General features: G+C 39.7%; 2 protein-coding genes across 2 annotated transcripts; both read right to left on the reverse strand.

Annotated features, from left to right (window-relative positions):
* Positions 1-650: 650 nt before the first annotated feature.
* chordc1a (cysteine and histidine rich domain containing 1a) lies at positions 651-14673 on the reverse strand. The gene is made up of 11 exons (XM_039660405.2): positions 14238-14673; positions 13403-13452; positions 13070-13126; positions 3643-3803; positions 3450-3553; positions 3281-3339; positions 3057-3127; positions 2873-2975; positions 2677-2796; positions 2489-2551; positions 651-1511 (listed from the first exon to the last, which is right to left on the reverse strand). The coding sequence occupies exons 1-11, from the start codon at positions 14299-14301 to the stop codon at positions 1344-1346; spliced, it is 1020 nt and encodes a 339-aa protein (XP_039516339.2). The 5' UTR covers positions 14302-14673; the 3' UTR covers positions 651-1343.
* Positions 14674-15647: 974 nt separating this feature from the next.
* Positions 15648-27417, reverse strand: nlrc3l (NLR family, CARD domain containing 3-like). The gene is made up of 7 exons (XM_039660341.2): positions 27243-27417; positions 27077-27140; positions 25923-26033; positions 24914-25054; positions 24556-24835; positions 23093-23339; positions 15648-19055 (listed from the first exon to the last, which is right to left on the reverse strand). Exons 2-7 carry the CDS (start codon positions 27103-27105, stop codon positions 17467-17469), a joined length of 2397 nt encoding a protein of 798 aa, XP_039516275.2. The 5' UTR covers positions 27106-27140; positions 27243-27417; the 3' UTR covers positions 15648-17466.
* Between the last annotated feature and the right edge of the window lie 202 nt (positions 27418-27619).

The following is a 27619-nucleotide window of genomic DNA, read 5'->3' on the forward strand; positions in this document are numbered from 1 at the left end:
GCGCCATGACCAAGTTCTGCGATGTTTGGCTCTAGCATTGGAAGGCAAGTGTAGTATGACCAATATGTTGGCGCCTTGTCTAGCAAATTATTACACACAGAAGACAATATTTCTCCGCCCAGGCGTTTAACCAGAACAAAATCTCTAGAGAATGAACGCTATTTGAGCATTTGATTTAGCAGTAAAATCTTCTGAAGTCAGACTGAATGATCAGACAGAACGACACATTTGATACAGTAGAATAATTTAATGTTTACAGTAACATGAGTCTCAAACTCCATTAGATGCACATGAACACATTTATATTTCTTTCTAGTTTTCAGTGATTTACTGCAGTTTATTTCTAGAATTACAAACCGAGTAAGTGTCTGAAGGTGAATTATTTTCCTGTCGACTACTTTCATGACACAACATGAACGAAAGTTCCCACTCCATGACACAAGCAAACCTAATCCAAGCTGAATTAAGACTGTTCAACGTAAACTCAGCTGAGACTGTAGTTTAGGAAGCGAATGTGCATGAAAATAAAGGCTGGAAATCATCAAAACAAACAACAAAAAGGCAACAAGTGTATTTGCTTGTATAAATGTTGACAGCACTAACATGAGAGAGGAATTATTAACCAAAATATAAACAAGACATTTTTTAAAAAACATTTTGATGCACATTAATTGGACTCATCTTCCTCTCACTTCAACAGCAGGAAAGCTAGAATTACTGGACCAAATCTGTTTTAATGCCATATTGAAATTTTATAATTCAGTGAAATAATTTTAGAAAGACTTTAGATGCCATATTAAATCAGACACAATGAAAACAAGGCTGTGAGAGATATTAAACCAAATGTTCACCCAATGAAATTAGCATTTCCACAAATTAAGTGGAAAAATGGTGTGCAGGGGGACAAAAACAAAAGTGATGCTTCGTTGATGTTAAAAATTACTGTAATTACGAGTTCCTGAATAATAAAACCAAATAGTCAAATTTGTTATTACCTGTCAATTGTTGTGTTGTGATGTGAACATTACTGAAATTACAGCAGCTCCAAGAAATAAATATAGTTAGTTAGGTGTCTGTATTCATTACTTTGATATTTACTATATTTTGATAAAGATTTAATATTACTATATATTATATAAAGATTGTTTAAATGTACTTTCATCCCGGACCCTCACAGCTTTGTTTTCATTCACATCTAAACTGATTAAAGTGTAAAGCAAGAACAGTCATGATGTGCTCTTCCTACACAATCTATATGATCAGATTTTTAAATCAATAATCTCACTGATTTGCCAGGTTTAGTTGATCACTGCTGTCTGAGAGCCTGAGCGAGTCGGCGGGAGTCAGGCGGTCATTTTCTCTTTGTCTTGATTCTCTTTCTTCTCATTGGTCGGTTGAGGCTTTGGAGGGGGCGTGTCCAGCCGTGCCCAGGTTATAGGCTCCGCCTTCTTCATGACCACCTCCACTTTAGAGGCCATCATGTTAACAACACTCTTACTGACGTCAATCACCTGTCAAACACACAATCATATATCAACAAAACGACACAAATACACTGCAAAATCATGAACTTTGAATTCTTCTTTTGTCATTAATAAACAGGGACAAAACCATTCAATGGATCATGTCTAATAAACACAGGTATTGTGCTTTTGCTCTTATTTGTGCTGTAACGCTCATCTAATGGACGATATTCACACTATAAATCATTGACTTGAAAATGTTAAGTCTCTTCACATTAAAATGTCATATTTGAAAACAAGTTTGCATGTAGGCACAATTTATATTTGTCTCCCAGTGTTATTATAATATTATTTATATACTATTATAATATTATTTATATACTATTATAATATTTATTATTTTGAATTATTTTTTATTTTTAGCTTTCATTTTAACTTCACTTTTAGTATTTTTGCTGTGCTTTTTGCACTTTTATTTATTTTAAACTTTAATAAATTCAGCACTTCAACTTGAAATGATTTCTTTCCGTTCTTTTAACATCTCACGTTTGTTTTTACTTTTTATCTAATATTTAATTTTTATTTTAGCTTTATTTCAATAACACTGTTACCACAAAGTAATTCCATGCACTTAAGCATGAAACAAACGTTTTTTAATATCATAACAAAATAAAACTTTTCAAAACAAGTTTATCAAATTATCTGAACAAATAGTGTTATTATAGTTAATAAATTATTTTTTTATTTAGTGTTACTTTTAATAAAATAAAAACTGAAATAAAATGAAATATAAACATTATGAAATTGATTTAACTTGTTGTATTTAAGCCATTTGCCAAGGCAACATTTTTGTTTAGTAACTAAACAACTGAAATAAAAAGTAAACCAATACAGTGAAATAAAACTAACAAAAACATAACACAAAAATGCAAAATAAAGGCCAGTTCAAGATTTGCATAAATAATGTTATCTCAAAGACACTAAATGTATTTTAACGCAGATAATGGAGGGATCCTGAAACTCACCCCCCACAGGCTCATCTTCAGCTCAAACTCTTTTTCTCCCTCAAAGATCAGACGGATTTTCAGCTGCCGAAACAATCATTCATCAGACAACAAAAGTACAGACAATTAATAAATACCATCACCACACTGGACAATGGCAAAAACACATATATTGCACAGTATATCACTTTACAGTCAAACTCCCTTACCGAGATGCAGTTCGCCTCCACAGAACAAAGCTCAGGATTCGAGTTCTTTGCATAGATAGACATGGTCACATGACTTCCTGTCTGGTGCCAATCAAATCGACATGGAGCCACTTTGTTCCCCTGCAGACACAGAAAACACATGCGTTTGAGAATCATAGTATATCACGTGATATTGACCTGATGATGCAAAGCTCACCGTGTGTTTCCTCCACTGGTGTGATCCTTTATTACAGCCGTCCTGAGACAGGAATGAGTTAAAATCAGACGTCTTCCTCTTACAGCAGCTCCAGTACTTCATCCTGAAACCATGCATGCGCATAAAATACCATCTAAAAATATGAAATAATTGCTTTTCAACATCAGTTATAAATTGTCCTCACCCCTCGTGGAAGATGGGCACTCCGGGATGATATGAACACATTTCTGCATCAGTCTTTGGTCCGTTGTATGTCTGATAATCATAATAGGATAATATTATGTTATGCATTTAACAATGTTAAAGAGGCCATATTATGTCTTGATTATTATTTTTAATATTATTATTTTTTTAAAAATGAACAGGAGTTTATTGTAAAGTGACCATACAGAATAAAGGTTTTCTAACCTTCGAGCAGCCTCCATTTTTACACGCCGTCCCAACTTTGACCTCACTTCCTTCCTCTTCTGAAGGTCAAAAAGATGCACATTTCAGGTTTAGCATGAGATGGTCATGTGACTAAATAAAGCGAGAATGAATCTAGAACCTCCTCATGTTTATAATAACGTAACGTCACCTTTCTCTTGGAGCGGAGCGGCGTCAGCGAGTCTGAGTTTCTCGAGCGTCTGGTTCAGAGACGAGGAGACTTTTCTCTGCAGCTCCACCAGCGGCTCCTCAGCGCTGAAACAACATTTATAAAGCGCTTTATACAATACAGAGCAGCTTTAGCAGCCATTATAACAATGATGATGAAGATGAGGAAGAGTTACCTGGGTCTCTGGATGAACTCCAGTGGTTTGGGGGCCTGGATGATGTACTCATTAAACCTGGGTTTCAGATCCTCCAGCTCTTTCTTCTCTCCTGAGATCTTCACGTCTGGTTTCACGGGTTCAAGCGGCTTCTCGCTGTTATGAGGACCTTTAGTGCAGCCCTGACAGAGAACCAGCCACAAAACAGGAGACATTTGCATGCATTTGCTTTATCTTAGAGACACAACTCATGGATATCGAAGAGATAAAGGAATTTTACATGGTTGTGATATCGGTTAGTGTAACTGGTGAAAATTAACCTTTGGCTTGTTTTTTTATTGTATTATTTTTTTTCTGTATTTTACTGTTTAAGTTTTCCTATTTTTGTATTTAGAATGGCTTAATGAACCTCACAAAATTTTGTTCACATTATTGTTCATGAGTAAGAGAACATAACGTTAAAATAGCGGAACTTTTCCCTGAGTGTTTGTTTGGGGAGGGAGCGTCATCGGTGGAACACTTCCGGGGTTTCTCCTCGTGCGGTCTGTAATAGCCTCAGTCTACCTGAGCGAGAGGCTCGTGAGCGCACGCAATGTTGCTTCTCTCCATGAATGTTACTGGTATGATGATGTTTATTGTCTGAAGGCATAATTATTGCTCAATAATTGTGATTTGAGTGTGCTTAATCATTTGAGTGTGTTACTCGTGATGAATGTGTGTAGTAGTACGAGTTTATACAACTCATTATGGTGCTAACTGATTAGTATCTTATGCACAGAGTGTTACAAGAGAGAGAGAGAAGCTGAAGCCCCGTTGATCCACTGATGATCTCTCTGTTTACAGGTGTGTTGTTTAATTAGTTCTGTTTTGTGAAGGGAAAAGAGATCTGGTTGACTGTTAATAAATATGTACTGTATTAAGAGTGTTATCGGGGAATCGAATCAGATTCGTGCGTGACGCACGTGGTGCGGCCTGCATATGGTATGCTGCTAAATGTGCATTGAGCTTTTCTTTTGGATTTATGTTTACAAATTATATTATAATTTATTGATTGTTTATCATAGCATGTTATTTTATATAAATATCTGAATTGATGCATATAAATATCTGAATTAATGCTTATGGTAATGTAATTTAGTATAAAATTGATGTACTATACATTATTGTAGTGTATTGATAAGAGTATTAATGTGATATGTCACAAGGAAGATTATGAATGCGTAACATTTATTATTTTATTTACATGTTTTATTTATTTATTTTTCTTAAAAGAGCTGTAATAGCCTCAGTCTACCTGAGCGAGAGGCTCGTGAGCGCACGCAATGTTGCTTCTCTCCATGAATGTTACTGAGTGTTACAAGAGAGAGAGAGAAGCTGAAGCCCCGTTGATCCACTGATGATCTCTCTGTTTACAGATTAAAAAAGGAAAAACATTGGATCTCATCGCTGTGTGGTCGTGTGGTCATTTCCGTTAAAGAGTCCGTTCCAGACATGCTACATAATTTGGTGCCGTGACCCGGATGCACCAGATCTGCTGCAGCTGATCGCTGGGGTTCGACAACGCGGGATCACAACGCTTCTGAAATCGACAACCATAGAATCTTCATCGTTGACGTTTTGATGGTAGTGTCTGGACATTGATAGTACTGAACTCTCACTTCACACACCACGCACACCCTCGTTGGACTGTTGTTTATTTTACTTATTTATTTTCCTTGTTTTCTTCTTCGCTTGGAAAAGCGTACGATAATTGAAAAGTTAATTTTCATTTATGATTTTCATTGTTGTCATTCCCCATATCTAATATGGCTGAAGGGAGATGGAATGAAGACCTGGTAACACCACATATTGGCAGGGGTCGAGGATTCTTTGGGGTAGGTGTACCTAAAGTCGGTAAACCACGTGTGTTGGCCTATGATTCAGTGACTCTTCCAACTGCGCTTCCCAATAACGAGACGTGTAAACCAGAGACTTCCACTCCTGCCAATACTGGTTGTGACAATGTTACACAGCAGCTACGTGACCTTATTGGTGAGCTTGGAAGCCAGATAGGTGACTCCATTGCTACACGGTTGCTCGCAAACCAGAGTTCAGCATTACCTGGTTCCTCTCCATCTTCTGAGCAGCAACCCTCTAGGACAGTGCCTCCATCCCCCAATCTTGATCTGTCCAAATTAAATCTAGTAATCAAAGCTGATATTAAAGAACCGCAAATGTTCAGAGGGGATGGTAGCGATAAGTTCACCATCCTGGAATGGATTGAACAAATGGGGGTGTATCTGTCCAAAAAGGGTTGTGACAAAGCCGACAGTGTGGAAGAGATATTGAATCATCTCTGCGGCCGGGCAAAGAGCATTGTTAAGGTCAAGCTGAAAAGTAGCCCGGCTGCAGTACTCTGCCCAGAGGCTGTCTATGAGGTACTACGGCGTTACTTTAGCGAAAGCCCTGGCTCTTGCCAGCCGTTAGCTGACTTTTATGCGACACAGCCAAAGTCTAATGAGCACCCTGTTGATTATTGGGTCAGGTTGAATGAGGCAGCCGAGTTAGCCGATGCTCACTTGCAAAGATGTGGAGGAAAGATGGAGAATATGAGCTCAGAGATTTCAATGATGTTTATCAGAAACTGTCCCAATCCTGATCTTTCCAGCATTTTTAGGAGTAAGCCCATAAGCAAGTGGTCAGCTGAGGAGGTCCAAGAGGCTATAGATGAGCATGAGAGAGATTTCAAGTCTCAGAGACCAGTTCCATCTCTGCTTAAAGTTGCTGTGAATCAGGCTGTTGCTGCTGAAAAACCTGTTAACACTCAGGTAGCAATAGGAAACGAAACTATGTGCGTAACCTCTGCATCGCATGCAACAGTTCAGAACCCTAAACCAAGTGAATCCGCAGAATTGGGCACTTTAGAGCGAGTGCTGAAAATGCTAGAGAGGGTGCTGGAGCGCACGACCCTACCTGCTTCAGAACCACGTCCCCGAACATCACAGTGGTATCGATCCCCTTCGTGTGGGGTCTGTGGAGACAGATCTCACTCAACTCGCTCCCACTGTATGAGAGAGAAAAGATGTCTCGCTTGCCTAGAAATAGGACATCAACGTAGGGAGTGTCGCAATGTTGCTGGCCGAGCTTTGGCTCAGACTGGTGACGATCAGGGAAACTAGATCACTCACATTGGGGAGGGGGCAATGTGAGTGTTGAAAGTCAGCCTCTCATCAGTGAAGACGATCCAATGGTCGTCTACAGCAACCATTGTCAGGTTGAGTCAAGTGGCAGTATCATTTTGTTCCAGGACATTGCGAAGCTGGAAAAAGCTGACAGTTTGTTTTATACCGATGTGTTGGTGAATGATACGGTCACTTGCCAAGGCCTGTTAGACACTGGTTCTATGGCATGTACTATTAATGAGGAAACTGAGCGCAAGTTGTTGGATGCATGCGGGATCCTTGAGCCTGTTCAGCCCCCAACTGATGTCTTGCTTGTCGGTTGTGGTGGTGTTCGGGTCAAGCCCAAGTGCACCCATCAGCTAAAGTTGCATGTGTATGGACATTCAGTTAGTGTGCCTACCTTGGTTGTACCAGGGCAAAAAGACCAGTTAATTATTGGTACTAATGTGATCAAGTACGTTCTCAGTCAGCTTAAGCAATCCCAAAGCTATTGGCGTGTCATGAATCAGCCAAATTCTACAGGGGAACCAGAGATTCAGCGTTTTTTGAGCATGTTGTCTGGACATAACAGATGGGAGGGTGGTAGTATCCCAACCGTTGTTGGTACTGTTAAGCTCACTCAGGCCGTTACACTTTTACCTCAGCACGAGCACCTGGTGTGGGGCAGACTCCCAGCAAGTTCGACTCTTTCTGTGGGCAGTACTGTGTTAGTTGAGCCGTCTAAGGCACAAACTCATCAGAAAGGTGTTTTAGTCGGGCGTGTTATAGCCACATTACCTGGTGACAGATGGGTGCCGGTTAAGGTGATCAATCCATCCAGTAAGCCGATCACTTTGAGACGAAATGCTAAAATAGCCGATGTATCTCCTGTTTTAGCGGTCGAAGACCTGGATCTGCAACCTAAGGATGGTAATGGAGAGGCTGTGAGTGTTCAGGGCCAGTCTGTCTCCTCCAGTGAAGACATGGGTGGTTTTCCCTCTGATTTTCAAGACGCACTGCAGAAGCTCGGCCTTAGTGATCTTGATGTCGAGTCCTGCGAGGTGACTCCATACTGGAAAGACCAGCTTCTGCAGTTGATTCAGAGATATCAAGATGTGTTTTCTAAACATAAGCTAGATTGTGGTAGCGCCAAGGAGTTCGTCCATAGGATTCACCTGTCTGATAACCGCCCGTTCAGACTTCCATACCGGCGCGTTCCTCCAGCTCAATATCAGAAGCTGAGAAAAGTGCTCTCGGAGATGGAAGAGCAAGAAATTATTCGAAAGTCTTGTAGTGAGTGGGCGTCTCCGCTGGTCCTGGTCTGGAAGAAAAGCGGTGATCTTCGTGTTTGTGTTGATTATCGCTGGCTTAATGCCAGGACCATCAAAGACGCTCACCCGTTACCTCACCAAGCAGACTGTTTGGCGGCCTTAGGCGGAAACACAATCTTTAGCGTGATGGATCTCACCTCCGGCTTTTATAATATCGCAATGGCGGAGGAGGATAAGAAATTGACGGCCTTCACAACACCGATGGGCCTTTATGAGTTTAATCGCTTACCGCAAGGGTTATGTAATAGCCCCGCTAGCTTCATGCGCCTAATGACGAATATATTTGGCGATCAAAATTTCTTGACATTGCTTTGCTATCTGGACGACCTACTTGTGTATGCCACAGATGAGAGTGAGGCCATCAAGAGACTCGGAGTGGTGTTCAGTAGACTCAAAGAGCATGGGCTTAAGTTAGCTCCCAAAAAATGCCATTTCCTCCGGAAGAGCGTGCGTTTCTTAGGGCATGTCATTGACAGTTCAGGGGTGGCGACCGACCCAGACAAGGTCAGTGCAATCGGATTGATAACTGAGGCTGATTTGATGATGGAGGATGGGGTAACACCATCCCAGAGGAAGATTAAATCATTCCTTGGAATGGTGTTGTATTACCAGAGGTTCATCCAAAATTGCTCCACCATCGCAAAACCCCTGTTTTCTTTGACGGCCGCGCCAAGGGGCAAGAAGCCTCCCGAGAAAGGTGCTGCAGTGTTCAGGAAGTTGAGTTCTAGTGACTGGAAAGAGGAGCACAGCAGGGCCTTCCAGCAGCTAAAAGCCGCTCTGATTAATTCCGTTGTTCTGACACACCCAGATTTTAGTCGCCCATTTATTTTGTCCACTGACGCGTCCATGGATGGGCTGGGCGCTGTGTTGTCGCAGATCGCAGAGGGTGAGACTAGGGCTCGGCCAATTGCTTTCGCTAGCAAAGCCCTTTCGCGTGCTCAGGCAAGGTATCCTGCTCACCGCTTAGAGTTTTTGGCTTTGAAATGGTCTGTCTGTGACAAATTCAGCCATTGGCTGAAAGGGCATGAATTTGTTGTTTGGACAGACAACAATCCATTGACTTACATCCTCACAAAGCCTAAACTCGATGCGTGTGAGCAGAGATGGGTTTCCAAGTTGGCACCTTATCATTTCAGCATTAAGTACATACCTGGCAGCAAGAACGTAGTGGCCGATGCTTTAAGTCGTCAACCATTTGTCCATAACCGGGTCAGTCAGAGGCTGTTGAATGAGCCTTATGGTGCATTGCTTGGGGAAGCGGAGCAGTTTGAGAAAGACAAAGTACAGGATGCATTCAGGCTTAGTGCTGGTGCCCAGAGCGTCGAAGGTCCCCCTTGTGTAACTTCTTGGTGTTGTCCTCTCTCCAGTGCTGAGGTTACCGCAGTATTAGAGGGTCACAGTGACTGGGCAGCAGGAGTCGAATCGAGGGCAATTTCCTGGATCGCTCAAGGCGCTCAGCAGCTGTCTCCTCCTGGGCAATGCCCGTTACCAGTCTTCTCGTTAGATGAACTTCGAGACCGACAACAGAATGATCCTTGTCTGTCCAGGGTCCTGTTTTACGTCAATAGGGGCAAGAGGGCCTCACGTCGTGAGCGTTCTGGAGAGACGTATAAGGTGCTCAGAGTCTTAAAGCAATGGGACAAGTTGAAGGTGCTTGATGGCGTACTGTATCGCGTAAGTAAAGACAACCTTGCAGGAAAGAAACGGTTACAGTTCGTTGTTCCGTCCTCTTTAATTACGCAGGTGATGACAGGCGTCCACGATGAAGCAGGGCACCAGGGCCAAGGTAGAACTATGCACCTGGCAAGACAAAGGTTTTTTTGGGTTGGGTTGGAACGTGACGTCCGTAGGTATGTTAAGTGTTGCAAGCGCTGTGTTGTCAGTAAGACACTCGAACCTGAAGGTAGAGCCCCGTTAGAGAGCGTTAAAACGTCAAGCCCAATGGAGCTAGTATGTATCGATTTTTGGACCGCGGAAAGCTCCAAAGGCCGTAATGTGGACGTGTTGGTCGTAACTGATCATTTTTCCCGTATGGCACATGCCTTTCCATGTCGTGATCAGTCAGCAAAGCAGGTAGCCCGTCAGTTGTGGGACCGATATTTTTGTGTGTACGGCTTCCCTGACAGGATCCACTCGGATCAGGGGGCCAACTTTGAGAGCCAACTGATCCGAGAATTGCTGCAGGTTGCCGGAGTGAAAAAGTCAAGAACAACTGCTTACCATCCGATGGGCAATGGCGTCGTTGAACGGTTCAATAGAACTTTGGGTAACATGGTAAGAGCACTGCCGCCGAGGTCTAAAGAAAAGTGGTCACAGTTGCTTCAGACACTAACGTTCGCATACAATTGTACAGCGCACGAGTCCACTGGCTACGCTCCATTCTATTTAATGTTTGGTAGGATCCCGAAGCTACCCGTGGATGTGATGTTTAGCAATGTTGACAGAGACTGTGACGTTGTTGATTACGATAAGTATGTGAAAAGGTTGCAAGACAATTTGAAAGAGGCTATGACCGTCGCTCAGGGGAACATTGATGCCAGTCAGCAGCGTCAGACTGAGTTGTACAACCGGAAGACGAAGGGCTGTAACATTGAGTTGGGTGATCAAGTTCTCCTGGCCAACAAAGGTGAACGTGGGAAAAGAAAATTAGCAGACAGGTGGGAGTCCACACCCTATAGGGTAGTGGCGCTGAACCCCCAGTGCCACATTTATCGCATTCGTAACACCAAAACGGGCCAGGAGAAAACTGTTCATCGTAATTTGCTGTTGCAAGCCAACTTCTTGCCGCTCGAGTTGGGAGGTCCTGAATCACCTGGGGATAGTGGTGAATCTGTCCTTGGAAGCAGGAGTGCATCCTTGGATAATGTTAGTTCTGCAGCTGAGATGTGTTCTGTACCTGACCGAGTTGCCAGTTGGGTGGAAAGAACCACAATTTCTGAAGATCCTCAGCAGAGATTGTCCTACAGATCTGATAGTGCTGGTTCATTGGATGTAGTCCCCGAGTCATTGGTTCAGGAGCAATTGTCGTCAAAAGATGATTGTACCAAAGGAAACAGCAATGTAGTCATTCCAGATGAAGGACTGAGTAGTGATTCTTGCAGTTCGCTTTCTGAGGCAGTTCTCCATGATGACCGTTGCGTTTCACCTGCTAGAGTTGTTGAGCCACTTCCTAGTCAAGGAGAAGCGATAGTTCGAACCAGAGTGGGTAGGATGGTGAGACCTGTCAACAGGTTGATAGAGAATATGGCTCAATCTATCAGAACACTGAATCCAGTTGGTGGGGTTGTAAGATCTTTATTGAAATGAGAATGTATTGTATTAAACCATTACATTGTAATACAATATTGTTTTCTTTAAGTTTTAAGGTTAAGTCTCTGTGAGTCAGTGCATTTCAGCACATTTGTTGTTCCAGATCCAAGATTAAGTTGAGATGAATGGTGTTTAAGGCACCTTTTGCGGGTGATTGCAGTGGGCCTGATCAACCTTATGTACACACCTTCCCTGCGAGTGGGAAACATTTTGTTGCACCATGTTCTGGAAAACAGTTGGTCTAAATAGCTCCAGTGTATACAATCCCTGTATAAGACAAAATTTTGTGAAGTTCAGGGTGGAGAATGTAACTGGTGAAAATTAACCTTTGGCTTGTTTTTTTATTGTATTATTTTTTTTCTGTATTTTACTGTTTAAGTTTTCCTATTTTTGTATTTAGAATGGCTTAATGAACCTCACAAAATTTTGTTCACATTATTGTTCATGAGTAAGAGAACATAACGTTAAAATAGCGGAACTTTTCCCTGAGTGTTTGTTTGGGGAGGGAGCGTCATCGGTGGAACACTTCCGGGGTTTCTCCTCGTGCGGTCTGTAATAGCCTCAGTCTACCTGAGCGAGAGGCTCGTGAGCGCACGCAATGTTGCTTCTCTCCATGAATGTTACTGGTATGATGATGTTTATTGTCTGAAGGCATAATTATTGCTCAATAATTGTGATTTGAGTGTGCTTAATCATTTGAGTGTGTTACTCGTGATGAATGTGTGTAGTAGTACGAGTTTATACAACTCATTATGGTGCTAACTGATTAGTATCTTATGCACAGAGTGTTACAAGAGAGAGAGAGAAGCTGAAGCCCCGTTGATCCACTGATGATCTCTCTGTTTACAGGTGTGTTGTTTAATTAGTTCTGTTTTGTGAAGGGAAAAGAGATCTGGTTGACTGTTAATAAATATGTACTGTATTAAGAGTGTTATCGGGGAATCGAATCAGATTCGTGCGTGACGCACGTGGTGCGGCCTGCATATGGTATGCTGCTAAATGTGCATTGAGCTTTTCTTTTGGATTTATGTTTACAAATTATATTATAATTTATTGATTGTTTATCATAGCATGTTATTTTATATAAATATCTGAATTGATGCATATAAATATCTGAATTAATGCTTATGGTAATGTAATTTAGTATAAAATTGATGTACTATACATTATTGTAGTGTATTGATAAGAGTATTAATGTGATATGTCACAAGGAAGATTATGAATGCGTAACATTTATTATTTTATTTACATGTTTTATTTATTTATTTTTCTTAAAAGAGCTGTAATAGCCTCAGTCTACCTGAGCGAGAGGCTCGTGAGCGCACGCAATGTTGCTTCTCTCCATGAATGTTACTGAGTGTTACAAGAGAGAGAGAGAAGCTGAAGCCCCGTTGATCCACTGATGATCTCTCTGTTTACAGATTAAAAAAGGAAAAACATTGGATCTCATCGCTGTGTGGTCGTGTGGTCATTTCCGTTAAAGAGTCCGTTCCAGACATGCTACATTAGCAACTGACAGTTTGAGAATTAACAGAAAATAGTTGTCCTGTTTCTTTTCTTCTGAAGCAGCAGGCTGTATTTACACACCATCCAACACAAAAACACATTTATTTGTGTAAAGGATGTTCTGCTATAGAGATTTGAGATTGGCAGATCTTTCTCACTTACCACAATACTAAGAAAATCTGAGAAGTCTGTTGTGCGTCTCTTACAACACGACCAACCCTGCAGAAAGAAAGTGATAAAGAAAGAAAAGGGATTTGTTCTCTATGGGCGGGTTGAAAACATTCGGGATAGCCCCTACTATTGACTGTAGTCTTTACCTCTGGCCAAAAAATCCTCAGATCTGAGAAAAAATACATAAATCTCTCATTTCAGGGGGATATGAGGGAGGAAAGCATTGCTATTTGAAAATACTACTACAGGTTTCCTACAAATACAAAGCTTAATGCTAAATCCTGAAGTATCCCTTTAATATATCCACGATCTTCAGACACTCACCTTCAGAGCATCATGAAACACAGGAACTCCAGGATGGTACGTACATGCATCTGTAAAACACATCAGAGGATGCAGGCTGATTTACATGCAATCTACAAGCAATCACATCATTACTGCATGGCACATGACCTCTGATCCTGCAGCCAATGAGAACGCTTGCTCAACATTGAAATAGTCTGGATCAGTGTTTGCTGTAAGAGTTCCTCTGAACTTCCTATCCTCCCTGGTTACCCTTTATTGTTTGCTTCCCTATTTAATCTCCTTGTTTTCAGTCCTGTGCTGGTTTGTCAAGCAGTGTCAGTGTGGCATGTGATTACAAACATCAGCTTACTATATGGATAATTATAAAAAAAATAATAATAATAAAGATAAATGATATAAAATATAAAATGTGTAAGCTTATGCTTTAAGTATGTAATGTTTCAGGAAAATAATAATATAGCAAATATTAAGTTGTGTGGCATTTTCTCTTTACAAACTATTGATCTTTTATACAATTCATCATGTTTGGTGATGATTTATTCAAATGTAAGCCCTTGTTACGGATAGCACATAACTCATTTAGCTCTAGTAGTATGAAGTGGTGTCCGGTCCAGTTCACAATAACACACTTATATGCATTATATTATATGAAGCAAGCCTTATATTTCTAATAACACTGACATTAACACTGCATTTCTGACTCCAACAGAAACCAGAGCCATGCATTGCTCTCGTTCTCATTGAAACGTACGAGTATGAAGGTAAATAACAGATAACGCGGTATACAAAATAATAAGTAACACTTTCGATCATGAATAAACTTTGTAACTAGATTAGTGTAACAAACACTCACCCTCCGGGTTGATTTCTGGATCAAACCGCTGCCCGCAGCCTTTATTATAACATAGCACAGACATTACGGACGGTTCACGATACTGATGAAGTATTCACAACCCGTGATAACAATTTTTTTTTTAATCTGAAGGTTCGGATTTTGATGTCGGTCGACGCAGGTCGCGCGCGCGCGTGTATTTTGTCCCTCGCGCTGGATCCGGAAACTCGCGACGCGTTCGGGAAAATTCCGGAAAATTCGCGAACTTTTCTGACACTCGACCTCAGAAACGGAAATAAGTGGGTAGAGCGGCGGTCAGTCTCAGAGTTTACAGGTGGTAAATATGGTGGGTCTATTAACTATATTTATAAATTATGACGACCCACTGTCTGTTTTTAATTGAATGTTTTTTTATGGTTTCTCGCTGGCGTTATTTAATGTAAATAAACTATTGTCCTGAGCGCTGCAGAAGCAAGCGTTGTCACGTGGTAGCGGCTACTTTTCTCAGCGCTCGTCAAAATGAGCCAATCACAGTCGATTACGATTACTAGATGAGGCGTTTTATAAAATTAATTTTCTACATTTTCTATCACAGATACTAATTCTTGGAAATTAATTAAACCTTTTAAGCTGTCTATGTGTCTTCAATAAAGGAAATAAATGTAATGATATTTGAATGTTTGGATGGAGGATCCGCCTTTCTGAGCCATCAAACGCCCCCTGGAGGAAAATACTTTTATGCCCAACCAGAAAAAAAATATTACCTCGATAATTTTCCTCGACACACCCGAACCAGCACATGGCAGGGACTCGTGCAATATCGGCAAAAATCGGAAACACGGTCTCTAGATTTGCTTCAGGCTAGGTTTTTTTTAATCTATATCGAAAAAACCCGAATTTGCACTTAAATAAAATATACAATTATTGTATAAACAATGTATATGTATTGTATATGTATATTATACATTTATATATATATATTTACATAAAACATCGAATTATTGCTGCATTATATAATATTTTGAACACATCTCAATTAAGATATGCATTTGCTTTATATGTAATAAGATGGAAAAGCTCTTGTAAAATTATTTAAAAACTATTATGAATACATACATCACTATGTAATTAAATGCACCCTATCACTACAAAAAAGCTAATATGCTCATTTACATGTGATAAGTTAAAGCTCATTTTTAAAGTGCCTTTACATTTTTTGGAGCAACGAAAAGACATTTTGTCTAAAAAAAAAAAAAAAAAACAAAAAAAAAAAACACCTGCATTTATATATATTTCCCCCCCTCAAATGTTACCTTGTTATATCTTATATACACACATACATATGCCTAATGCTGTATAACATTACTTTAGATATTGACATCAGATATTTTGATAAATTTACCATGATAAGAAACAACACTAGTCCATCACTACAAGAAACATTTTTATTATACGTTACTCAGACACAATGGTAATAAAGGCACATAAATCAACAACCCTTGGCTTTCCAACCCAGATTTATTCACACTACCCTTTAAAAAAAAAAGCCAAATTAAATACTATAATTGTTGCTCAAATTCATGTCAGTGTATGCAAGCAGACTGGACTATTTGGACATATATTCTGGATCAGTAACTACATGGTTTCTTACCCAAGTCTAAAACTGAAGCATAAGTAAAATGATTATTTTGTGATTACAAACCTGAAAAAACCAAATGCTCATAACAGACACATGAATAAAAATATAAAAATAAGCAGCAGAACACAGTCTAGTCAAGATAAATTCTAGTTATGCATGTTACACACAGATGACTGAATAACGGGTTTACTAGAGTCTGCGTCGGGTCCTGGTGATTCAGTCCAGTTCCTCAGCCCCTTGAAAGCACTGTGTGCACTTTAATGACAGTAGTGCTATTATTACTAATGTTCTCAGCTCAGCACCTAAAAAGGAGTAACAGCTCACCCAACAAAAACAGGTTTAAGCACCCAAATTTGCAAATGTCATTCTAAAGGCCTGTTCACACCGTGACGAATTTCGCGCGAGTTATTCGCCGACGTCTAATGCCTCGTGACTAAACAATGGGCCAATGTGAGTTCACACCATAGACTGTAAGGTTCACACCGACGCGTAAAAGCGTAATTTAAAAAAAAAAAACGCCTCAGGTTCGTTTTTTTAGTTTGACACGCCGCGTCAAACTATCCCACCAATGAAATTGGCGCTTTTGCTCACGTGTTTGGAGCTTCTGAAGAGACCGTAAAACACAACTTGGGGGCGCTCAAACACAAAACGGTCTTGCCGAGCACACATATGCAACGGTGAAGAAGATATACGCGTCGCCGTCTACACCATAGATATGTATATAAAGGCTAGAAGTGTTATGGCGGAGTTTCTATCGTCATCACCGGCGGCCATCTTGTCACAGGCAAGCTGATGTAAGATGAGTGGTCAGCATAAACACAAATACTCTTATCTCGTTGAAATCTTGACGGATTTACAAACGGTTTGGTTTCTTACAAACGTTATTAACGTGGCTATAATTATCTGGATTATTATTTATTTATACACTTATTATTCATAACTATGCAGTGTCATCTCTGACGTTTATAACAAAACAAACCGTTTGAAAATCGGTAGAAAATTGAGCAAGTTATGGTTATTTAAATAGTACACGTACCATTAACACAATGTTACGAGTGAGCGAGCTGCCTGTGACAAGATGGCCGCCAGGTGCAGACGACGACGACTTCCATTGGCCAGCAGCGCTGACGACACATCTAGCCTTTATATTCATATCTATGGTCTACACAGCCAGGAAGAAATAAGATGAGGAAGATGCAAGGCAAGATGAATGTAGAGATGCTGTTCTCGTTGGTGATAGAACAAAAAACTATATGACAAACGCGACAGGGACTACAAACATCTTGATAAAAGATAACTCTGGAGTGGTATTGCATGGCAAATGGGCGCCATCTAATGTCAGGGAATGAATTTGCATGTTTTTTGAATTTGCACGAAAAACGCTGACGAATAACGCACGCTGACATTCGTCCCGGTGTGTACGGGCCTGAACCCCTCAGAAACAAAAAAGTGAAGTGCTTTATCGCGGTCATCCCATTTAACGAAGGCAACAGTGACGATCTGTACACAGATTTTGGGTGAACTATTGATTTGTGCGGGACGCTGCTGTTAGTTTAGTGTTCCACAGTCCCGCTCGACTCGAGAGATTAATCCACTTTCTAAAATATCCGCTCATCTTTCCTCTTTGCCTTCCTCCAGCTCCACCAGACACAACTCCAGGTTCCTGTGCCTATCCGGATGGATGTTTTCCCTCATCTTTTTGTTGATGTATTTGACCACTTCCTCCGTGCCTTTGGCTTTGGGATGATAGTGATTGAGCAGGTATCCACGGAGGTTATCCTCAGTTCCTGGAGTCACCAATCCGATCAAAAAGCGGAGAAACATGTCCAGGTGTCCGTTCGGAGAAGCCAGCATGCGGTCGATGGCGGGACGGTACATCTCGATCATGGGGCGATCCTTGCTCGCTGTACCTTGCAACCAAGACATTTGGCTCGATATAAACACGTTTTTTGCGTGTTTCCTAAACGCCACGTATACGTACATGGCGGCCATGTACTCTTGTATGGTAACGTGGACGAACTTGAAGACCCACGTCTCTACGTCTTCGCTCGCCCGCTTGACTTCGGTGGTTAACTCCTCCCGCGAGCGCAAATCCTCATAGGTCAGGTTAACGTTTTTCAAATCGGCGACTTTAAACCAATCCCGTCCCTCTAGAATCATGCGATACGCCATCTTCCCCATCATCTCTAGAAACGTCTTATCTACATCCCTCCACTTTTGATCCTCCACGTTACAGCCGCGAAACTTCTCGAACGCGCGGTTCATCTGGACGACGATGTACTGCGAATAAAACGCCGTGATGCCGGGTGGATGTCTGCCGTAATCGGGATCTCGAAACGCCCGTTCGAAGATAAACGCCACCATCCAGCTGAAGAGAGGAAGATGGCAGATGATTTCGAGAGCTTTGGAGCGCTTCATGTGGTTATAAACCTTAATACCGAGCTCGGGTTCGGTTGTTCTCTTGGTAAAGTACTCTTTCTTGGCTTCATCCGTGAATCCTCTCAACTCCACAAAGCGGTCGATTAAATTGGACGGGATTTTGTAGGCGGCGCTGACGTGGCTGGTGAGCCAAACACACGCGTTAGGAAGCAGCGTGCCTTTGATTAGGCTGGTGAGGATGGCATCAAGTGGTGCTTTCTGCCTGGCACTCGTTACGATTTCATTGTTTTCGAAGTCCAGTTTATGACGGCAAACTTCTATCCCGTCAATAATGAACAGACTCAAGCAATCTTCCTTCTCGAGGAATCCGATTTCTTCAGCTTCAGCGAAATAGTTTGAGAGCGTCTCTAGGAAGCTCAGATCTCCACCTTTCTCAAGGTGCAACTCCTTCGCCGGCATTGGGAACACTAATTGAAAATCCTGATTGTTTTTTTCCTCCATCCAATCAATGAGGAACTTATTCACGGCCACCGTTACACCGCAGGCAGGGATCCCCGTCATCATGACCGTACGGATTGGTTTATGGTCAGAGGGAAGCGGGCGGAAGATGTCGGTGGCCCTGATTGCCGTCTCCTCGATCGTGTACGGGATGCGCTGGACCTCGTTCTCAGGGTTGATGGGGTCTCTGCTGCCCCTGATGACGGTTACGGGTTCGACGTAGACGTCACTGATGTAGCGCTGCTGACCTGGACGGCATCGGCCCTCGTAAAGATTGTAATAGCGCCTGTCGTAGGCAATTTTCAGATCATATCGTAACAACGCTGCGAAGAAACAAAACAGGAATTATGCTTTTTTTTACATGCAAGGTTTATTCTATACCACATTATATACACCAACTAATTAGCCATGTTTAAAAATGAAAGGAACAGTTCACTCAAGTTATAAATTATTGTGAATTAACTACAATTTTTAACGATGAACTGATTACTCTTTTCTGTGCATATCAATATCGTGAGTTAGACGTCAAACAGTTTCACTACATGTCAAAAGTTGTCAGTATGATTTTTTTTTCCCCAAAGAAACAAACTATTATTCAGCAAGGATGCATTAAACTGATCAGAAGTGACAGTAAAGACATTTATTATGTTACAAAAGATTTCAAATAAATGCTGCTCTTTTGAACTTTCTAATCAATCCTAAAAATTTTTTTTATCAGTTTCCACTGCTTCAAAATTTTCAACATTGATGATGTTAATGTTTCTTAAGCAGCAAATCATCATCATATTAGACTGATTTCTGACACCTGGGGACTCCGAAAAGACATTTATAGTCCATATAATTCAGAAATTTATGAACATTAACTTTTTGGTCCCACTTTATATTAAGTGGCCCTAATACCTGTGAACTTACATGGTTACTAGATATGTACTTAGTATGCAAGTACACATTGGTACATAGTATTTACAGCTGTAATATGTGTGTAACTACACATATGTAATAACACACTTAAAGGTATGGGTAAGTACAATTGTGTAACAGGACATTAGTAACAACACTTTTTTCACTATAGTAAGTACACATGTGTAACAGGCATTATGTAACTACATTTTGTAACAACAATGTATTTACACACGTTCTTCCACTTCCACACAGTCTTCAATAGGCACTGAAACTCCATTGAAATCATGATGATTTCGTAAGTTGTGGCCGTTTTACACATTGTATCAAGTGCAGAGTTACTGAGGAGTTACCATGTAACACTGTTAATACAGTGTTGCACAGAGGTTTGTGTTTTTTTTTATATATTACTCGTTAAGTTGAAGCCGTTTTACACTGCATCAAGTGGACCATTCCTGAGGAGTTACAACGTGAGTAGACTGTTAATACAGTGTTGTACAGAGGTTTGGGTTTTGTATAATACACAGTAAGTTATGGCCGTTTTACACTTTGTATCAAGTGCAGAGTTACTGAGGAGTTACCATGTAACACTGTTAGAGTGTTGCACACAGCTTTGGGTTTTGTATATTACACAGTAAGTTATGGCCGTTTTACACTTTATATTAAGTAGACACTTCCCGAGGAGTTACCGTGTAAGTACACTGTTAATACAGTGTACAGAGTTTTGGTGTTTTTACTATACACAGTAAGTTATGGCCCTTTTACACTTTATGTTAAGTAGACACTTCCTGAGGAGTTACCATGTAAGTACACTGTTAATACAGAGTTGTACAGAGGTTTGGTTGTTTTTATTATACACAGTAAGTTATGATTGTTTAACACATTCTATCAAGTGCAGAGGAGTTACCGTGTAAGTACAGTACACTGATACCACAAGGGGAAACTTTAGCTGTAATTCAGCGCGAGTCCTGCTAGTCATACAATAAATACATGGTATACACATAGGAATTATCATGATTTCAGTGGAGTTTCAGTGCCTTCCAAACTAGTAACTACAGTATTGAAGACTGTGTGGAAGTAGAAGAACGTGTGTAAATACATTGTTGTTACAAAACGTAGTTACATAATGCCTGTTACACATGTGTACTTACTCTAGTGTAAAAAGTGTTGTTACTAATGTCCTGTTACACATTTGTACTTACCCATACCTTTAAGTGTGTTATTACATTTGTGTAGTTACACAAATATTACAGCTGTAAATACTATGTACCAATGTGTACTTACACTGTACTTACATACTTAGTACATATCTAGTAACCATGTATGTTCACAGGTATTAGGGCCACTTAATATAAAGTGGGACCAACTTTTTTTTTGCATGTGTACAGTGCAACAGCAAAGACCTTAATGTTAGATAAGTCATGTGTGATACAGAGCACAACCACAGGCCAAAAAAAACTCTAAACCTACCTCCTTAACCTGACTGCATAAATACCAACAGTATAAGAATCGATTCAGAATTACTAAAAACTCAGCAACACACACAAATCAAAAGTTTATCCTGAATGTGTGTGGCAGCAACGTACATGTATTGAGATTTGACTCTGCATAAACAATGTATATCAGTGTCGAGAATGCACAAACTGTTTGTATGCGCATTAATATAAAGGACTCGTGTGTGCTTCATAAACGACACTGCAATCATCTTTACCTTGATAACAATCCTCATCAAAACTTTACTAGCAAGATGCTGGATTGTTTTATTCCAGGAAGGAAACGTAAAATAATGGATTATTTCCTTCAGCAGAGACAATTAAGATGCGCACAGATCGCCATAAAGGTTTTGAATTGCTTGAAATTTAATTGTAATCAATTCAAAAAGGTTACATAAAATCATAATCAGGCTCTTTAATTATATAAATTTGGATTTAGGTGTATTGGCCAATATATTGGTTATCGGCTATCAAATATAAAGAATTATCGGTATCAGCCAAAACTCGTATTAGTGCATCCCTACTAACTGCGTGATATAAATTGTTAATGGTGAAATTTCATGTGCTTCAATAATTTATTTGTATTATATTAATGCATTAAGGATTTTGAATTGTGTTAACATTGACAGCCCTAAATTACTTACATACATATATATATATATATATATATATTAGGGGTGGCACGGTACATGAAAAAACACCCGAACCGTTCGGTTCGCTTGTCTCGGTTCGGAGCACGTGTGCGTCTCACGGTTCGACGCATGCGCAATGTAACCTCGTGCCCGTATGTGACGTGTGTTTTCTTTTCGCGCGACATAAACTTGTTCGACTTGGACCGGCGCTGCACAGAGCGATCGGTGAATAACATCAATCTAGCGCGAGTCGGCTCCATGCATTCATCACTTTCGCGGTATTTGATGTCATTACGGATCGCTCTGTGCAACGCCGGTTCAAGTTAATAAACAAGCCAGTAAAAGTGGAGTATGGAGCGCTGCAGGTCACGGCACGCGGAGAAATGGCAAGTGGGAGAGATGAGGGAGTTGGAGGATGCGCCAGCGTCGTATAAGTCTATGGTATAAGTCCGGTGTGTGGGAACATTTTGGATTTCATGTTATGATATTTTAATATAACGCTACAGTGGCACTTTATGTATAGATAAGAGCTTCAGTAATACGTTTCCAAACCCTGCACTTTAATTTTAAGTGGAAAAAAGTACCCTCACATTTTGGGAATAGAAGCATTGTTGATACTGTTTTTGTGTTGAGGTTGAACTTAAATTTCACTTAATGTTTATGGCCTTTGCTATTGCTATAGCTTAATTATCTATAGGCAATGAACTTTCATGTATATTGACATTTAAAAGACAGTGTTTTAAGAGTTCCTCTATTTCTCTTTTAAAAGATAGAATTTTGGTAAGAGCTACAAAAGTTAGCAGTTGATACATGAAAGTTAATTTCTTTGTGTAAATAAGATTTATGTGATAAAAATGCACAAGTTCTTGTAGAGATAGTGATACACATTCTCCTTTTTTTTGCCAAATAAACAAAAAGCATGTCAATTTCTTCTCTCTTGCTGTATCTAAATCTCACCTAGCTTTCCTCTGAGATAGTCCCAAAATGTGCTTAAAGTCAAAGAGTCAAATTCAGTTTGTGCATGATTGCATGAATATAATATATATTTTTTTAATACTGTATCCTAAAGTGTGGATAATTAAGCTATATATCACATGCTGAAGTACATTTCTGGAGTGTTAAAGATTAAAAGAAAAAATAACAAGAACCGTACAGAACCGAAAACCGTGACCCTAAAACCGTGATACAAACCGAACCGTGGGTTTTGTGAACCGTGCCACCCCTAATATATATATATATATATATATATATATATAAAATGATCAATGACAGTTTTCTTTTTAGGGGCAACTGTTCATTGGCCATCTATAAGGTGATGTGTTAAATCTGCGTTACCTCTTCTACAGGTCTTCCTCAGGGTTTTGGACAATTCGTTTCTTCCGATGCTTTGGAGGGTTCGTACAGTGAGATGCAGAGCCTCTCCCAGCTTACAGATCTCGATCATTTTATCAGCCACATCCAGCGGGTCAGTAAGGTCCGCGATCACCGGGGAGTTCTTCTTGAATTTGTAGTTACTGCTCAGACAACGCTTATAAAATGACATCTCTGATGGATGGAGCTGACTAAGACTTGTCACCATTGCCTGAATGAGACAAAGACAGAAACATCTGGAATATTTATCTAAATATAGTGAAAGATAAGTTGCATCAATTTAAAAAAAGTTACTCTGATGTCTTCAGAAAACTCATAAAAATGTAAAGCTTTGGAGCACAGACTTCAGTTTGATCTCATTTTAAAGGCCGAATTTAGTTTAGTAAAACAAAAATATAAAAAGTGAAACAAAGTTATAAATGTTGAAAAGTGGTTTTGTCCCTGTATATTAATGACAAGCCTGGAGAAAAATTATTTTGCAGTGTATTTGGATAGTTTGCTGAAAAAAAATTAAAAGAAAAAAAAAGAAAGGGAAAGGAGAATATGAATTAGGCTAGGCTTTGGAAAACAGGCTTGGCATGACAATTTTGCAAATGGAGATTGAGGCAAGTAGTTTTAAATTTTAGCGCCATGTTGAATTGATCAATAAACCATTTCATGTTGCATTTTTGATGTTTAGTCAGTAGACGAAGGTCGTAGCAGCAAACACACTGAGATCATGATAAATGACAAAACGATCGCAGGCCATTTTAATTGCAAGACTGGGAAAACAGCCATCTTTGAATCTCTCACTGAGCGACGTAGGACCACCGTTTAGGAGTAGAGCTGCACGATTAATCGCAATTTACATGTAATCGCACTTAAATCGAGTTGGCCTATCACGATTTTGAAATCGCAAAGGCTGCGATTATTTTTTATCTCTTTAACGCTGTTCAATCTGAAAGCACTGAGTTTGAGTCACTTACAATGAGCATTTGAAAAAGCAACAAGCGTCAAACATATTTCCAAACATAAGCATTTATGAACCTCCTGTCCAACAAAGACAACATTTAATAACATGCTTTTACTCCAAACTCACTTCATTACAACAGTTGAGCAAATCCTTCTGTGAGATGCGACACAGAATAAATAAGGCAGTCGTGTGTTTATCAGTCAGTTTTAATCAAAGCGTTTCAATCTTCTGTTTATTCAGCATATTTCCTGGAATGATGTGTGTTATCATTCTTCTGTGGCGGGGCACATTTAGTGTGTGTGTGTGTGTTTCAGATCGAGCAGCATTTAATACCGATCACAGAGCCGTACTTCACTGACAAGCAGCGCATAAAATAATCTCAGCCTTTACCAGATCGCGTGCGGTTTCATTGCGATTAATTGTACAGCCCTATTCAATAGGAAACAAAACAGCAGAATCAAACACAGCCACTGACCATTAGCACATGGCGCAGGGTGAGGGAGGTGTGAGTGTGCCGAAACTGCAGACCAGCGCCCTCTGGAGGCGGCGGCGGAGGATCCTTTGGTTCCTCATAATGTACAACAATTTCATCGAAATCATAAACCGGCTCCGTGCCCTGCTCCTCCATCGCAGGACTTTCACTGGGCTGATCCGGCAGGTTGGGCTCACGCATCTCTTGGTCTCCCGGATCTTCATTCAGCGCTCGGTCTGTCCATTCAGACTGCACCTCAGATTGCTCTAGGGTCATGGGCTCCCTGTTAATGACAATGTAGTGAGTGTTTTGAGCACAGGTAAATTATTCATTTAGATGCATGTGTTGTGGATGTAGTTACTCGTGTCTTGAATGAGAGGGTTCTTTGTGCACGATGGACTGCTGTCGCAGATACAATCCATCTTGGTAAACGCTGGACTGATTTGTGTGTGTTCGTCCAGTAATCGCAGTCTCTGGTGATCCTGAACGGTAAAGACTGACCCTGTACAACATATAAATGTGATTAAATACATAAATGGACTATGGAATGATTCACATGTGTCCACAACATTATAAGTACACTAAAATTAAACAACTAAAGAGTACTGCTCAAAAATCTGGAAACATTAATATTTTTGAAAGAACTCTGCATTTATTTAAATATATAAATAAAAAAAAATACAGTAAACACATTAATATTGTAAAATATTACTACAACTTAAAATAATGGTTTTCTATTTTAATATATTTCAAAATGCAATTTATTCCTGTGATCAAAGCTGAATTTTCAGCATCATTACTCCAGTCTGTCTTAAGTGTCACATGATCCTTCAGAAATCATTCTAATATGATGATTTGTCATGTTGTGCTCTTTGAATAAATAAAAGTATCACAGGTTATTAAAAATTATTATTCATCACGTGATACTTTTATTTTATTCATCAATGAATCCTGAAAAAAGAACAGCATTTATTCAAAATGGAAACCTTTTCGAACGATATAAACCTTTACTATCACTTATCAAGAAGGATCATGTGACACTGAAGACTGGAGAAATTATGCTGAAAATTTAGGATAATATCTCCCCATCTCACTCATTTACCTCAAAACAAGAATGAACCATCAATTTCAAATGTTAAAATAAAAATTTTTAAATAACATGTTTTCTTGTACCATGTTTAAAATCTGACAAGATCAAACCTTATTTAATATAAATAGCTTGTAGTTCTTATCAATTTTGACATGATTAAGCAAGCATTATAATCACTCCATAACAAACAACTTCTATTACTATTATTCATAGAAATCGTCAAAGATGTTTGTTTTGCTCAAAATGTTTTTTGTGATAGTTAAGTTGCATATTACTGTACTTTGTTTCTGCATGTTTGACCGGAGGTTCAAAGTCATCTTCATCCTCCTCCTCCTCATCATCATCACTATGCATGGAGCCATAACTGCTGGGCGGCCGGCCTGCCATGACCCTTAAAAACAAATGTTCATATCAACGTTAAAACAAACAATATGACAGCAGCTGAAACGGGCATATGAGAAGTCATTGTAAAAAGCTTCACAACAATTTTTCACCTGCATAACCGATACCTGTGATCCAGAGGCCAAAATTAAAAGCATATTAAAAAACACTAATGGCTGAACCTTTTCTGTAATTAAATGTACTTAAAAATCAAAGCAACTCAAGAGTGAAGTGAACCAACCTGACTGCCCACAAAATGTCTGAACCTGCAAAGACTGTACTTCTTGAAAAGCAGATTGTATTGCAAGCTGCTTCTTTTTTTTTTTTTTGGCTGACAGGTTTTCTTTCCAACTAAGTGGCTTGTTATTTGATCAGTCAGGTTAGGGGTCTAATACACATCCTGATGATCTTTGAACAGATAAACATCAGGTGAGAAAAAGTGTCTTCTCATATTTCCAATTCCAAACCATAACAAAAGTTTGCTTGTCAGTTTTAAATGGAAAAACACAATTTGCCCAAAAATGTCAAGGCATAAATATGAGAACACTTAAGAAAAGTTTGAATGAAGAAATACAGCAACTAGTAGATACCTAAAACAAAATCACATTTATCACAACTACTGACTCAGATTAAACTCACCTGTCCTGGTATGACATTAAAGATCTCTTCAGTTAATGCAATCCTAAACCATTACACCCCATTTACAGATGTATTTATTAATGTACAGTTTCACTTATCACCCTTATCATGCATAAACATACTGTAGCTGCTAACTTATGTATGTTAGGACATGGTCTCTTGTCATAACTAATATACCAACTAGGAGTTAGTCAACGTGAAATCACTTTAGACATAAAAAGTTAACCGGACAACACTAAATTTATGATTGTAGGTTATAATTCGTCCGTTAAATGTTCTGCCAATCAGGTCTGACCACTAACGTTAGAGTGAAATGTAACCAAACTGAAGCTTGTTTGGCAGAACTAAGAAACACAGGCCGGTAGAACCGGACTGAAATGAGGAAAGCTTAACATCTCTAAACATTTAACTTACCCTTCCACTTCAGAATCATATTCACTCATGATGGTCTTTATAAACGATTACAGCACAGCTCCTGCTTCAAAAACAGCACATGGAAATTCTTTTACAGGCGTAAAAGGAAATCATTCTTCGCCATATTTTGGAGTTATTTTGGACCAAATAAAGCGACAAAACTTACCAAAAACATCTATGAAGCGTCAAAAACGTACTCGAAACATTTAGGAAGAGATCGAGGTTAATCTGAAGTCATGTAGTCGATCATTTCGCTGTCAAAACGAGTTTGAAACTTCGACAGAAATGTCTTCCGTTTAAGACACGGCCTCGCGCATACCTTCCGCATTTGCTATCGGTGACGTCATTCACTTCGGGTTCCATGGTTTTCGCGTGAACGCGCTGTAATACACCGTATATATGCGCATCGACCGAGAGGAAAACAATAATGATGTGAACAGCTCATTTCTGCATAGTCTTTAAAGAGGATTTCTTTAACAATAACAACAAAAATTATATTTTAGTTATATGTATATTATAATAAAACTTTTTTAAAAAACTACT

This window comes from Pimephales promelas, chromosome 16 (assembly GCF_988280905.1).
Source record: "Pimephales promelas chromosome 16, fPimPro1.hap1.1, whole genome shotgun sequence".
Taxonomy (NCBI): Eukaryota; Metazoa; Chordata; class Actinopteri; order Cypriniformes; family Leuciscidae; genus Pimephales; species Pimephales promelas.